Source organism: Fukomys damarensis, unplaced genomic scaffold (genome assembly GCF_012274545.1).
Source record: "Fukomys damarensis isolate Sample0158 unplaced genomic scaffold, DMR_v1.0_HiC HiC_scaffold_30, whole genome shotgun sequence".
NCBI lineage: Eukaryota > Metazoa > Chordata > Mammalia > Rodentia > Bathyergidae > Fukomys > Fukomys damarensis.
This window is the reverse complement of record NW_022900942.1, coordinates 6,756,566-6,772,446: the sequence shown is the minus strand read 5'-3', so window position 1 is coordinate 6,772,446 and position 15,881 is coordinate 6,756,566. Positions and strand designations below refer to the sequence as shown.

At 39.9% G+C, this 15,881-nt stretch overlaps 1 protein-coding gene across 7 annotated transcripts in view; it reads left to right on the top strand.

Moving 5' to 3' along the window:
• The window catches only part of Atp9b (ATPase phospholipid transporting 9B (putative)), a 278,807-nt gene that overhangs the window by 222,179 nt on the left and 40,747 nt on the right, over positions 1-15,881 (top strand). For all 7 annotated transcript variants that reach the window (XM_010605561.3, XM_010605560.3, XM_010605556.3 and 4 more), the window contains 4 exons: positions 4,864-5,025; positions 5,760-5,852; positions 10,872-10,955; positions 11,516-11,686. In XM_010605561.3, coding sequence (XP_010603863.1) covers positions 4,864-5,025; positions 5,760-5,852; positions 10,872-10,955; positions 11,516-11,686 — 510 coding nt within the window. The remainder of the gene's footprint in view (positions 1-4,863; positions 5,026-5,759; positions 5,853-10,871; positions 10,956-11,515; positions 11,687-15,881) is intronic.

The window sequence follows — 15,881 nt, the reverse complement described above, 5'->3', positions numbered from 1 at the left end:
TGGGGTGGTGGGAATGGCATCATAAGCAAAGCTTAACACGTATATGATAGGGTTATAATTCACATGTCTTCTTCCCAGGAGCCTCTAATGTAATTCATATGCCTCGGTGCCAGACAGCTCTGATTTAATTTTATTAGTAAAAAGACAGATAAAACTGATGAGATCTGTTTGTGCCACCAGAGGTACATGCTACCCAGCGGGACAGTCATGTGTGGCATTATGGAACAGTCATGCTTGTACCACTGGTGGTTCAAGCTGGTGGGAACTTGTTAAGGCAGAACTGTAGACCTGCTACTATCATTGGGTCATCCTTTCTTGGGACATAGCATCTGGACTTGTCTGGCTTCTGTAAGAAAGACCAGGCCTATATATGATATGCCTGCACACGTAGGCATGAAGTCACAGCAGATACTCTGAAGGAGCTACATATTCTCCTCCAAGGTATTTTGCTTTATAGTGATCTATAGGCCTAATCCAGAAATGTTTAGTTTTGCATTATTGGAAGAATTCTTCCTAACACTAAGCAAGTTACATTAAGAAGGACAATAATTAAAGCATCTACCTTGTGAAAAAATTTGAATACTCTTTTCTTTTTTTTCCTGATTGGTGGTATATAGAGAGTTAATCCACAGAATGCTTACCAATTAAAAACAGTTGGACAGAATGCTGGTCTAGGTATAAGAAGCTAATGTGATTTTTGTTATAAGCTGCTAATTCACAGGGGTTGTGAAATCAAGCATAAACTAAATAATAAACAGATGTGAGTCACCAAATATAGAATGCGTCAGTACTGACTGCAGTGGGACACTATGAGATGATAGGGTATTCACCGAAAGATACAATTTACGGGTCACAATGTAATAGTAACCTTTCACTATGCAAATTGAAAATTAACCTTGAGAGTATTAGATCATTTGTAGCTTACAGAGATTTTCTGTTGGGAAAAAATGTGTAGAGTGTCTTTCTTGTTTTAAGTTTAAAACAGCCTTATAGGAATATGCTCTTCTTCCCACTATATGAAGTCAGTTCTGTTGATGTCCATGTGTCTTTTCTTCAGTGCTATAATTTGGAGTATCTTGCTGACATTATAAATTACAGTATTGGATCATTGGTAGATGATTTTAGGCTCTTGGTACACTTCAGTCTCTTAGTAACACCCTGGAGACTCAGAGTGAGAGTTCTAATTCCAGTTCCACTGGTGACGCACCATTTAGCATTTAGTGCATAGTCCTCACCAACAACAGAACAGCAGTGTCAAAAGAGTGGATGCATGCTGCTATTGCTGTGTGATAAACTACCCTTTAAAACCTGGGATATCCAAAGCCCTTTGATATTTTCATGAGTACATCCTTTTTTCAGTCAGGTGAGTCCCGTAAGTAGGAGTTTTCTCACCCTTTAGTTATAGGGACTCAGTGACTTTCTCAGAGTAAGTCCTTCACTGTTTTCTCACAAAATATGAAAACCAGGAGCAAAGAAATTCTCTGCAGTATTTCACAAGCATTAAGCATTCCATCTGTTACTATTTGTATAATTTATCTTCTGGGAAGAGGGTAGAGAGATTTAATAAGATCATCAAATGAAGAAAAATCAAAAGTTGCTGATTAAATTTATTTTCCACAAAAGGAAGAAGCATCAATCACATGTTGAGAATGAGGTGCTTCATATTTTCTAATGTGTAATTCTGAGAGCTTCCCAGAAAATGTAGCAAAGTACTGTGCTTTGACACTCCCAGAATGCAGCAGAAGTTTAGGGCCTTCATTATTCTTGCTTTTTTGGTACCGGGGATTGAACTTGGGTCCTTGTGCTTGCAAGGCAGGCCACTGAACCGCTGAGCTAAATCCCCGGCTATTCTTGCTTTATATTCAAGCATACTTTGTTAAATTTCTTATTCCAGTCTGTTGTTTGTATTTTCCAATTTGATCACAATTTTTAGGTGCCAAGAGGTATTACCGTTATAAGGACACCATTTAATTTTCCAGTCACATATTAAGCACAAAGCATTAAACTTTTTCCTAAAGTGTAATTGTTCACCCAGTCATGTGTGCAGGGACAGGTGTACCACAGAAGCCTTGTCCTCATATGTGGCATTAACTAAACAGATCTGATGTAACTTTTCTCCTATATATGAAAACTGATTAATTTCACTGTGTTGCTTATACTAAAATAATAATTCCAATACATTTAAAGCTTTTAACATTTTAATATCAACTATATAATTTTATTAATGGAAATTTTATTTTTATGTATGATATATATCTAAATAAGTTTGGGCAGAGGAGAAATTTAAACACTGTATATGCTCATTCAAAATGCATGCTTTGAATTGTGCTCAGCTGCGAGGCTTGTGGAATGAACTACAGGATAAATAGTAGGGTCAGAGATGAATGTAGAAACAATGAAGGCGGCAGAACAGGCCAACCAGCTCTGTGCTACAGCCTCCAAGCCTCTCCAGGTTCTGGATGGGAACTGCTGATACTCCTAGGTATGGGTTGTATACAGTATCTTGGCTTCCTTTTTTTTTTTAACCTACCAGTAAGTATGACTGAATTGTGTACCACTTAGAAACAGCAAATGGTACCTCATTTTATTTTCTGTTTTCTGTGCACAGATGAATTACTCCATGAGAAAGGCTATTTTACTATCCCTCATGCCTTCTTTACAGAAATGCATTTCCAATTTTGTAACTGAAAAATAAAAGTATCACATAATTTCATTCTCAATCTTGATTTTTCAGTAATTCTATTCTATTATAGACTTACTCCATTATGTAAACTTTTAAAAGATTAGAAAGTTTTGTTTTTTCTCCATTATCTACATATACTTTGTAAATATAATAATTTTTAAGTGCCTAAATATATATGTGTGTCTTTATTATCCTGAAACAATAGTCCTACTTGTCTAGTTTGTTCCATTTGGAGATCCCGAGAAATGTTTGGGAAAGGCCCTACTAGAGAGATCCTGAGTGGAGTTTAGGGTGTCTGCTGCAGGTTTCTTCAGGATGAATCCTGCATGTTGATTTTCAGTCATGCCAGTAGATGGCCAAGAGAACTGAGGAATCATCCTCTCACGTACTCAGCATAGGGCATTTGATGCACTGGTTTTCAGCTCCATTCTGAGCTCTCTGCTTGCACAAGCCTCTCAGTAGTCCTGGAAAGCTGGTGTGTGGGATTCCCCTACAGTCCCTGACACTGTCCCTCGTGCCCAGCACACTGGGAGCTCCCAGCATGAAAAGCAAGGAAACAGCTATCCAGTATGAATTCTGGAAATCTCACTGGCAGTATTTTGCAGTTGGGCTTGTGGAAAGGTGCTTAGAAAATCTTTGCTCTAAAAATGATTCCTGGTCTGCCTGAGAGAATTTAATGGTCTCTGTGAGAAAGAACTAAGGATACAAACTCACAATTTATTGGTAACTTAAGTACACTGAACAGTGTGATGCAGTACAGTCATCACTTGCTCTTTCAGTAGCATGTCTTTTGTCATAGGAACCTGAGAGTTGGCCTCAATCTGGCCATCATACAGATGAAGAAGCTGAGATTTTGGGGTGTGCAGCCATTGCTCAAACTCTGGAACCTCATCTAGTAAGCCTAGAACCACAGCTGTTGAGAATCTTACTGCACATTCTCTCAAAGAGTATAAACATTCTTGCATGGATTTTCATAAAACATTTCAGATCAAATTCATAATATCCTGAACACAAATGAAATTTAAAATGTTCTTGAAACAATTTGAATTCTTAAAATCCAAGATAAATTCTTGAAAGTGTAGGTGCTAGTGAGACTTGAAGGTAAAAATGAGCTCACCCTGCCTTGTGAGAGGTGGGTTTGGAAGTGCCACTCCAGGCTCTGGAGATGTCCACATAACTCGTAGGTGACAAGGCTGTGCCTGGAGAGCAGAGGCAAGGAGAGATCTAACTTCAGTAAATCACGGAAGAAATTGTGGTTTTTACTGAGCCATCTGTCTGACGAACTCTCCAACCCCTGTGGCAGCACTGCTGTATTATAGATAGTATCTCATTGGATGGTGCTTCTTTAACTGCTAATAAGGTTAGTATATCATGTATTAACTAATTAATGTCTTGTAATGAAGCTTTTAAGGGCTTTCTCAGAAAACATTTGCTGTAATAAAATACTGTTTATAACATTAAAATTATTCTTCCACTTGTGATCTTTAAATTTTAATAATATATAACTTTAACTAGCATTAACTTATTTTTGAGTACCTACATATGCCAGGGAATTTACTTAATTCACATTTAGGCCAGCATGTTTTCCATATTATAGAAAAGGAAGTCAGGCCTTGGCCAAATACAGAACAGATGGATAGCTCTAGTCAGGCTCAGGGCCTGGCCTTCTATCTCCTTTGCTGCTTTGTCCCCTTTATATCGGCCAGTATTTAAGTAGACATATTTATGTACAGTTGATTAACCAGCCACCAGTTTTTCATTTGTTAGAATAAAGTCAAGATAAACAACTCAAATTCTTTGCTCCTTCATGGGGCCCCAGAATCTGAGGAGAGAAAATATGATGACTTACGTGACTGACTGGTGTGTGTTCTCTTCTAGGATTTAAACCTGTCTCATTCTGGGGAGCTAGTCAGCACAAACAGCAAAGAAATCTTTATGACACATATATTAGTCTGTTTTAAACAGTAAGGCCAAGAAACAGTTTGCCAAATTGCTTACTGTTACCTATAGAAGTGTCATTCAAAAATGTACACGTGACATAGCCATAAAAAAGAAACATCCTCAGTGCTATGTCTCAGCATTTACCACGTCTTCTTGAGCTTTTTGCATGCCAAGGTACTGTGCCATTTCTGCACAGCATCCACCAGGCAGTCAGACCTCACACACTGTGGTCTCTTCAGGTTGCACTTGTCCAGTGGACAGAGAGTGTTGGACTCACTCTGGTCAGCAGGGACCTCACTTCTATGCAGCTGAAGACGCCTGGTGGCCAAGTTCTGACCTACTGTATCCTGCAGATGTTCCCCTTCACTTCTGAGAGCAAGCGGATGGGCATCATTGTCAAGGTATGCTCACAGTATATTGGCTTTACTCTTGGGGCCTGCAATGAGACACAGTGCTTTTACAAATCAAGTCATTTATTTATTTTAAAGTAGATACAAAGTATTTCCCCAGACTGATAAATTTAAATATTTACTCAAATGTCTTATGCTTGTTATACTTTAAAAAAAAACTAATAACTTTTTACCAAGAAGCTAGTCAGCTGTAATGACATGAAATATCTGGTGATATAAAATAATTCTCCTAAGACTGCAAAAAAGAATATGTAAAGGATATTACTAATTTTAAAATCAACTGTACTTATTTTTTCAACAAAAGTGGCATCCCAAAGAGTTTCAATTAAATAATGATTTATGATTGTAAAGTTACTAAAGCGTATCTCTATTAAGGCTTTCTTGACAAAATTATATCTCTGAAGTTTGCTAAATACAAAGCAATTGAATCAGACTTTGAAAATTTGAGAGAAAATTAATGCTTACATTCTAGCCTACATTTTTATTCACTAACAAATTCTATTTAAAAAATTTCATCAAAACCTCTCAAGAAATACAATAATATATTCTCAGTTCTTATTGTGCTAACATTTAAGGGATAATTTCCACAAAGAAAAATGTGCAAATAGCTCATCACAGAGGAATACGTTCACTAAGAATTGCTTTTTCCAGTGCATTTTAGGCCAACAGTTAATTGCAAAGATTGATGTGACCCTCTGTCCCTGTGTGTATTTTCACAATTGCAGGATGAGTCTACAGCAGAAATCACATTTTATATGAAAGGTGCTGATGTTGCTATGTCCACCATTGTCCAGTACAATGATTGGCTGGAAGAAGAGGTAAATTATTTACTCTTGGAATTATGCAAAATGCTTTCATGAAATTTAATAAACAGATGACAGGAATACTATTTTTTCTCCAAATTATAGGCACTGGTATCATTGGAGTAAGTTGAGCAATCAAAATTTCAAACCAGACACCAATCATTGCTAGAGACAATAACATTTTCCAAGTAAATTATTTTAAGTGCTCATGGTTTTCCTGCATTTCAGAAAGCAGAAAGTAATCCTGTTTAATTATAACTAATTTTCTTCTTTTGAAATTATTACCTTTTTGTTTTAGGTACAATGTATATAGAGATGTACAACCAGGTCCTTACAAAGAATATTCTATATGTAGTCTTAAAAGCAGGAGAAAACATTGAAGTCATTCACAAGAGAATTTTGAAATAATTTCACATGCACAACCAAAATTAGACTTTAATATTTTTATTTTGTAACATAAATATGTACAAGGCAATTCTAATTAGAATTTTAATCAATGCTAATTTGTTCACTTAAAAAAATAGAAAATAAGGTATGCATGTAACTAACCCTATATTGAATTCTCTCTAAACAAATCTTATTTGTAGTTAGCCTGATGAGGTTATATAATTTATTGTTGATTTGATATATTAATCCATAGTTGGATTTCACAGTAAGTCTAAGGCTAACTGTAATCATAAACATGGCCTTTTTTCCTATGTGTGTGTTACTTTCTGTGCTAGTGTCTCTCATCTCCCTTAGACCTTAGAGAAGTTCTGTCTGGACAGAAGGCATACCCGATGTCTGAGATAGTATTGGCAATATGAATCAATAGCTCCTTCAGGGCACTTTAATTTAATCAGAGGCATGAATAAATTAGACTCCCTGAAGACCTAGTAAAATGCCATAAAAATTACTTTTGGTCATAATAATGTGCAATTAATTGTAAAATACTTGTTTAATTTATTTAGCTTTATGAGGTCAAATCAATAAATGTCTTGCAGCAGACAGATATGTCAGATTGCTTTTCACACAGATAACTTTATTAAAATGCCTGTGTACATTTATTATCTGAACACTGTATTTCCTTTCCATAGGTAAATCTTTTGACCCTTCACCAGTGTCTCTGTTGTAATGTGGTAGTCTGAAGCCTCTTGTTTTGTTACGAAACAAAGCAAAGCAGTGGCTCTCAGAGCCTGACTTTGTTGTAAGCTTTGTGCCTCAAGTAGGTCCTAGAGTTGGCTTCCTACTGTAAACTATTGTTCTTTAAGTGTAATGAAATGTACTTTTCATTGATGATATAACAGAAAGGGCCATTTTTGAAAATCTGAAATGTCAAAATATTTAATTCTGTGAACAGATTAAAAATAATAGGGTTCTGAATAGAAAGAGGGATGGAGAGAGTCAGCCTCATTCTCTCTTAAGACAAACTTGAATTAGACCTTGACATCCTATCCCCAGGGGAAAAAAGCCCAACTCACCTCTGTGTTTCAGTGAAGTCCCCTCCCTCATCTACATTACCTGGTCCTGTGAGCATCCTGGTTGTGATGCAGTGATAGTGCCTTTTAGCATCTCCATATCCTGGTCATAAGAGCATCCTGAACATGAACACTTGAACACTGGGGAGGACATAGCTCGTGTACATCTTTGCCTGATGCCTACCACAGCCTTCAGATTTAGCAATATGCATCGATCCAATAAGTAGGATGAATTAAAAAGGAATTTTCAAAAATCTGAATAATCATTTTTATATGCCTACCGATTAACGTTCTATTGCCAGATGCAGTACACTGGCTTCATTAGAGGTGGATATCCCATATGGAGGCCTTTTTTTTTGCACTAAAAGGATAAGGGGGTGATATGCCCCTACCTGTGACCATGGAGACCATGATGGCCCCAGAATTGAGTTTGTACTGCCTACCAGCATTCCCGAGGCAGTGTAGGATTCCTAATCTGGCCTAGTTCTGAGCATAGATAACGCTAGAGACACACAGTTCCAGTTCTCTCTGAAGCATGACTGTCCATCACTTACTGTCTGAATTGTCTGTGGCAGCTGCAGTGTGTATCAGTATTTCTTGTACCTGTGCAACATCACAGAGGCCACAAGAGCCTTCATAGGACCATGGTCACTTTTCGTTTCCCACTGTACAGACTCTACAATCAGTCATAGTATTCCACAGCCAAGATCACTGTCATCAAAAGAAGATGCCCTTGTTGAAGTACAGGAGCATGTTATGTTCTCCAGCTATAATGTAATCCTAGAATTTGCAGTTATCACCTTTGAAAGGTTTCTATCTACCAGTGTGTAGTGACTGGGCTTTAGATCCCAGCACCACCTTGGCCAGATCCCATGCAGGGGTCATCTCCATCACAGGCCCAGAGCCTGAGCTGGGAACACCAGTTTGGGCTGTGACAGTTCTTATAGTTCCAGGGAAGAATGATCAGAACTGTGTTCTCCCTGTTGCCAACTACAAATGCTCAAAACAACTAACCATCTTCCAGTTTGGTGCATTTAAAATGTTATTAAAATTTGAAATAGTTCCTCAAAATTTGACATTTGAGAGAGACAAGAAGAACTAGATAAAGGAATTCATATATCATTCTGTACTTCAAAGTGTAAATAAACCTATCAGCAGGGGAAAGTCACCTTAAAGCATTTTAAATTATATTGTTTCACTAGGTAGAAATTGTTTTTCAAAACTTGATAGTTCACCAGTAGGGTAGCTAAGTATTCACTATTAGTTTCTTAGTAATAAACTCTGTAGCTTCTTGTGTGTTTGTCCCCCGGTGGAGGAGATTGCTATCTGTCCCTGAGTCTCTGCCTTGCTCCACATAACAGAAGATATGTTGCTCCTGGATTGCCCAGGCTGTGTTCCAAAATCTTCTCCCAGGGAAAGTGATTGCAGATGGCCCGCATTCTTCTTGACTGTCACAGAGCCAAGCACTCTGTCCCATGTGCTTGTTGTCTTTGCCCCCAGAATACTGACATTTTGGGGCAGCCCTGTGCCTGCTCATGGCTGTTGAGGAAAAAGACAGTGTCTGGCTTCCAGAAGGCCAACCAACCACTTCCATTTCCCTCAACTCTCTTCTCGGCCTGGCTGCACCATGCCCATAGGAGACAGGGCTCAACAGTTTCTTACCACTCGGGACTCTGTGGCACATCACTGGAACACACCTCTGATGCATCTCCCAGCATGACCTGGTCATTTCCACATCAGTACAACCACCTGAGAGGTGGTTGCTGCTTCCAGTTTACCCATGAGGGGTGGCGCTGAGCATTGTGAAGGTCACAAGGCTTGTTAGTGCAGCTCCACATCACTCTTCACTGGTTGTGACAAAAATCTTCAGTGTAGTTATTAATATATGTGCCATTTGAAGTTTTTTTTTTTTATATTGACCCCTGTTCTTGACAAGGATTGACCTTACATGGGAGTGATGGCAAATGATACAAACAGCCTGCCACCACCAGTGTGCCATAGGTTCACCATCAGTTATATGGTTGCATTGTTGTATGCATTTGCAAATGTAGGCTAAATTTCCAAAGTTGGTGTTCCTGGATGCAATTTAAATTTCGAAAAAAGTCGTAACTACCTTCAAATAAGCATACCCCTGACCCTACCAACCCTGTACCAGACAGCCTGTTAGTTTGGTTTGGTTTAGATTTTTTTTTTCCAGTACTGACAATTGAACCCAGGGCCTTTGCACTAAGCTACAACATCCCCATCTATTTTTATTTGTTTATTTATTAATTATTTGAAGCAAGGTCTCATTAAATTGACCAGGCTAGACTTGAATTTACAATTCTGCTTCCCAGAGTCCTGGGATTACAGAAGTGTATGCTCACATGACCTGTTTTTTCAACCTTTTACCAACTAAAACTCAAGTTTATGCTTCTAATGGGGGGAAATAGTATTTTATTATTTTGATGCATCTTCTTACTGTGAATGGGATTCCTATCTTTCACATACCTATTGAATGCATTTCTGGGTGTTGTTGTTGTTGTTGTTGTTGTTGTTGTTTGTTTATCTGTTGGTAGAAACAAAGTCTTATTCTGTAGTTCTGGCAGAACTTGAACTCTCCATGTAGCCTGGCCTGACCTTGAACTCACAGTGATCCTACTGCCTCACCCTCCCATGTGCTGGGATAATAGGGATGCAAATCATGTGGTGACTCCTCCAGGGCTCCTCCTTGACTGTCTCATGATATCTGAACTGCAGGGTCAAATTTGTGGGGCTCCTCCACCAGCCCCAGCTTTCACCAGTGCCCTGACTGATGGTAATGACTCTATGATCCACCTGACTCACAAGGCCAGGAAATATGAATTGAAAATAGTGCAACAACAATAATGAATGTCTGGCACTAATTTTCTGTCACACACTACCACAAGACTTTACACACATGAACTGACTTAGTCCCAGAACATCCCTATTAGAGTTCATATCTACTGGTTTGGAAACTTGAGGCAAGGATAGCTGCATGGTTTGCCCAAGAACACATAGCTATCTGTTGGAGAAACAGCATTTATACCCACCCTCTTAAATCTATAGTCTTAGCACAACATTCCACAGGAAGACTTCTCATCCTCCAGGCCTTATTTTACGTACTGCATATAACCTGGTGTCAAACTTCAAGAACAGTAGTGGGCTTGAAAGAAGAATGTGCGCTGTGATAGGAAGGTGCACTGCCACTACCAGGAGAACAGCTTGGCCCCACCTCCAGTAACTTTCTTCCCTTCATCTCAAGAGAACAGTAAGATTGGTGACATTGGATGGATTAAGAGATTAAAATACTGAATTTACTGCAATAAGCACTCTGCTGAAGTTACACCCAACTGCCATGTTTTACTTATGTCCACTCATTGAGGAGAGAGAAAATTTACACTATGTGAGGTTTATGGCCCTCACCACCCCCATGCTTGTGTACAGTGGGCCCACACAGCAGTGAGGACAGCACAGTAGTATTGCCAGAGTGACCTTGATAGCACCATGAGGCCTTGTCACTGTCGTGTTAGTCTCCTTGAGGGGCCCATGAGTAACTTGGCCTGTCTTTTTACAGTGTGGAAACATGGCACGTGAAGGGCTCCGGACTCTCGTAGTGGCAAAGAGGGCACTGACAGAAGAGCAATACCAGGACTTTGAGGTGAGCCAGAGTCCGTCATCCACCACTTGCAGACTTGTCTTTGATGTGGGTCACTTTGTTTTTGTGCTGGCATGAGTCCTCTAATTATGTGCATGTGCTGTTATGAGGCCAGTATCACTGCAGCTTAGGGGTGGAGGCAGTCGAGCCCAGTTGGAAAACTCTGTCTAACCCCACTGCCTCCAGTGTCAACAAGAGCCAAGACATTCCATTTCTTGAGGACAGGCTAAGCATGCCTTGTCCCTCCCCAACACACTTGGGAATAGAACTGGTTCAGACTTCAGACTTGTTTGGATATTTTGAATATTTGCATAGACTCCACTGACTTAGCATCCCTAACCTGAAAAGTTTAGCTCCAAAATCTGAAATCTTTTGAGGATCATGATAGTGCTACTTTTCTATCTGATTTTATGTCTGATTTTGGAGTATTTCAGATTTTCCAGTTAGAGATGCTCTACCTGTATTGTAAATTTTTATGTAGTGAATTATTAGAAACCACCTGTACACAGCACACACATAGAGTACATACACCTGTGTACACAGTGTGTCTCCTCTGTTCTCAGAGCCGATACAGTCAAGCCAAACTTAGTATCCATGACCGGACACTGAAGGTGGCCGCAGTGGTGGAGAGCCTGGAGAGGGAGATGGAGTTGCTCTGCCTCACTGGGGTGGAGGACCAGCTGCAGGCTGATGTGAGGCCCACGCTGGAGATGCTGCGGAATGCTGGGATCAAGGTAGCGTACTGCTCCTGGCTCCCCACATGGCTTTCTTTTAAGCAAATTCCTGTTTTCATTTTAACTATTTTTCTATGACAGTCTTGTGGGGTGGTAGATAAGAGATGTTCATAAGTTAAGTTTCACCCTAGCTCCTATCCTTCCTTGCCACCATAGCCTGTGCACCTCCAGAAATGTCTCCAGAAACTACCCCTACCTCCAGAGTCTCTGGTTTGCCCATTCCTCCCCAAAACACATGTATTTTCCAAAGATAGATGTAAAGCCTACAGCCCACTCCACCAAGCATCCTTGGTTCAGCCACTTGTCCTACCAGTTGAGGTTTCCTTCCCTTCTATCAGCCTATTAAAATCCTTCCTGCATCATAGAATTAGAGTCTGAATGTAAAGATTTTTCTTGAAGTAGATTGCAAGCACCCCAGACCTCAGTCTTGGTGAGCTTTCATGGACCCATGTGTGTTCAGGTGTCAGTTGAGTGCTTTGAGTTTGGATTTCACATACTGATGAATCATGCATGTGCTGAAACACCTCATGCTTAAGGGCTTCTAAGCCATTGACAAAATCTGAGTATTAGCTAGAGTATACAAAAGCCTGTTCCATCTATTCACTTTAGTTGTGTATCTGAAGTTATAAGTACACACTCTCACAGACTCAGAAGGCACAAAGGAGCCTGTGATGATAAGCACCCCTTGTTCTCCTGCCTGACAAGTGAACACTGCAACAGGATCCCTCTTCCAGAGATGGTACAAGCCTGTAGAAGCAAACACAAAAGTGCTTTTCTCTTTCTAGCTTCTTGTCAAACACATGTGAGTTATTTCCCAGCTCCTGGTACATCAGGTACTGACTGCATGAGGGCTCTTGAGGAACAACATCTTCTCCAGAGTCTCCCTTTGCCTGCACACCTGCCCCATTGTGGCAGGTTGGCAGTTGAAACATGGTATCTGCAATATTCCCACTGATACTCTTTTTTTTTTTTTTTGGTACAGGGATCAAACTCAGGTCCTTGTGCTTGTGAGGCAGGCAGTGGAACTACTGCCCCACTGACATTCTTGATAGATGAGCTGTAGCTCCTTATGAAGTATGAGTTGGGTTGTATGTTGGTGTTGTCCCTGGAAGGCACATAGCAGCGTGCTTCTTTTCTGTGCCCATTGATCTAAATCTTACTGATTTGTCCCTTCATGTCCAGAGGAACTAGTACTTTGAAGCATTTTATTTTTTAGGAAGCTACTTTCTTACTACTCTCATTGAAGCTCAGAGTTCAGTGATAGACTTCTACAGAAAATTTATTTTAATGCTACCTCAAGGATTGGAGATCTACTTTTGAGGATAGAAAAAAAAGTATAACTTGTCTTTGAAAGAAAAACTGTATAGTTAGATGAGAGAAGCAAACTGAAGGGAAGATCGGAGACAAAGCAATGGCTGGCTCCATCTTACCAATCCACCCCCAATTTCTGAGGTGATTCAGGTGGGTGAAGGTATAGGGAGAGCTGGTATCACCCAGCTGGTAGCAGACAATATACCATGACACTGCTCCAATATCAGACAGATTAGATAAGAGCTCATAGTTAGAGGAGAGCAGTCCAGACTCAGCATTTAAATTACTCAAGCTTGAGTGTGTTGTTCAAAAGCAGATGGGGCTGGGGATGTAGCTCAGTGGTCCCACCACCTGCCTCACAAGCACAAGGACCTGAGTGCAATCCCTGGTACAAACAAAAACAAACAAACAAACAAAAAAACAGATGACCTCATTTCAAAGAGCCTTCAATCTATTTCTTCATTGTACATGATAGATTATGCACATGTTAAGGTAGTAAATGTTCCTCATATAAAGGTTTAAATATTTATATTAGTTCTTTGCTAAACTATGTAAGTATGTTGTGTAAAGGACCAGACTCTATTGCAAATACCTCATGCCTGACCTGACTCCAGATACTCCTCCAAAGCTGGAAGGGACATTTACTTAAAGCAGATCTTAGATCTCATGTACATTTCCCCAGTCTGTCCCCCAGCATGTGCCTTTAGCCTCCTGGGTTGGACTGTATGAAAGAGGAAAAGAAGAATAGGGCCTCCTTTATAGATAGTCTTGCCCATTGTGTAGGTACCACCCAAAAGTGGACAACTGCAGCACTACAGTCTTTCTGGGACATCCCTGAAAGACATTGGTGAGGGGGAAATAAATCTTCACAATGGGCTGAACTTTGGAACATGTGCCTGGTTGTACATTTTACTTGAAAGGAAAAGTGGCCAAATGTGCAACTATATACTGATTCATGAGCTCTAACTAATGGTCTAGCTGGATGGTCAGAGACATGGAAAGAACATGAATAGAAAATTGGTAACAAAGATACTTGAGGAAGAAACATGTACATAGACCTTTTCATATGGGTGAAGGATATAAAGATACTCATGTCTTATGTAAATGCTCATTTAAATGTGACCTCAGCAGAAGAGGATATTAATAATTAAGTGGATAGGATGACCTATTCTGTGGATGTGGATAGCAGTCAACCTTTATCTTCAGCCATCTCTGTAGTTGCCCAGTTAACTCATGAACAAAGTGATTATGGTGGCAAGGATGGAGGTTATGCATGGGTTCAGCAACCCAGACTTACACTCACCAAGGTTCATCTGATTACAACCACTGCTGAATGGCCGGTATACCAGCAGCAGAGACCAATGGTATGGTCTCTGCTTGGTATGGCACCATTCCCTGGGGCAGTCTATGACCTGGTGGCAGCTTGATTACATTGGACCTCTCCTGTCATGGAAAGGGCAGTTCTTTGTCCTTACTGGCATAAACACTTATTCCGGGTATGGATTTGCCTTTACTGAATGTAGTGCTTCTGCTAAAACTATCATCTGTGGACTTACAGATTGCCTTATCCACCCTCATGGTATCCCACACAGCATTGCCTATGACTAAGGAACATATTTCATGGCCAAAGAAGTAAAGTAATGAATGGTTTGATGCTCATGAAATCAACTAGTCTTACCATTTCCTCACTATCCTCAACACCTGGATTGATAGAAAGATGGGATGGCTTTTTGAAGATGCAGTGCAGTGCCAACTAGGAGGCAATAGTTTGCAGGGCTGGAGCAAAATTCTATAGAAGCCTGTATATGCTTTGACTAAACATCTACTCTCTGATACTGTTTGTCCCACAGCCAGGATTCATGGGTCTAGGAATCAAGGGGTGGAAATTGGAATGATAGCACTCAACATTACCCCGAGGTACCCAATAGAAAACTTTTTGCTTCCTGTTCCCAGGACTTATGCTCTGCTGGCCTAGAAGTCTTAGTTCCAGAGGGGGAAAAGCTTGGACCAGGAAGCACAACAGTGATCCTATTGAACTGGCAACTCATTTTGAACTGAACTTTTTGTTTTGGGCTCCTCATGCCTCTGAGTATACAAGCTAAAAAGGATATTATAGTGTTGGTGCAGTGATTGATCCAGACTACCAAGAGGAAATTGAACTATTACTCCACAATGGAGGAAAGGAAGTGTACATTTGGAGTGCAGGAGATCCTTTAGGGCATTTCTTAGTATAAAAACCATGTCCTATTATTAAGGTCAGTAGTAAAGTACAATAACCCAATGTATGCAGGAGAACAAATGGGCCAGAACCTTCAGGAATGAAGGTAGGGGTCATCCCATCAGGAAAAGAGCTAAGACTTGCTGAGGTGCTTTTTGAAAGCCAAGGGGATGCAGAAAGGGCAGTAGAAGATATGACTGAATGACCAGTTACAGAAACAAGGGTTGTAATTGTTTTTCTCTGTTTTGTTGATATGCTTGTCTACATGTAGACATATATTAAGCAGGGATCTTTGTTTTCTTCCTTCTTAACCTGATATTCATAGACTTAATATCAGTTCTTAAGTACTGTTAAATCTATGCTATAATGTTTAAGTTATGAAATGTTAGAAGAGTAAGCATCACCCAGAGAAAAACTTCATCTTCTATTCTGGGGAGGGAATAAGTGCGTTTTCTTTTGTATGCTGGATAGTTGTATCACATTAGGCATATTGTACATTGAGACTAAGATGTGGTTTAAGTAAGTGGTTCTGTTGTCAAGTTGACAAGGGGTAGGTTGTGATAGTTAATTGGGATGCAAACTTGAAATAGATTAGGAAATACCTAGTGAATAAGTGGAGCACAGTTACGGGTGTTTCTGTGAATGGTTAACATACAGGCCCTAAAC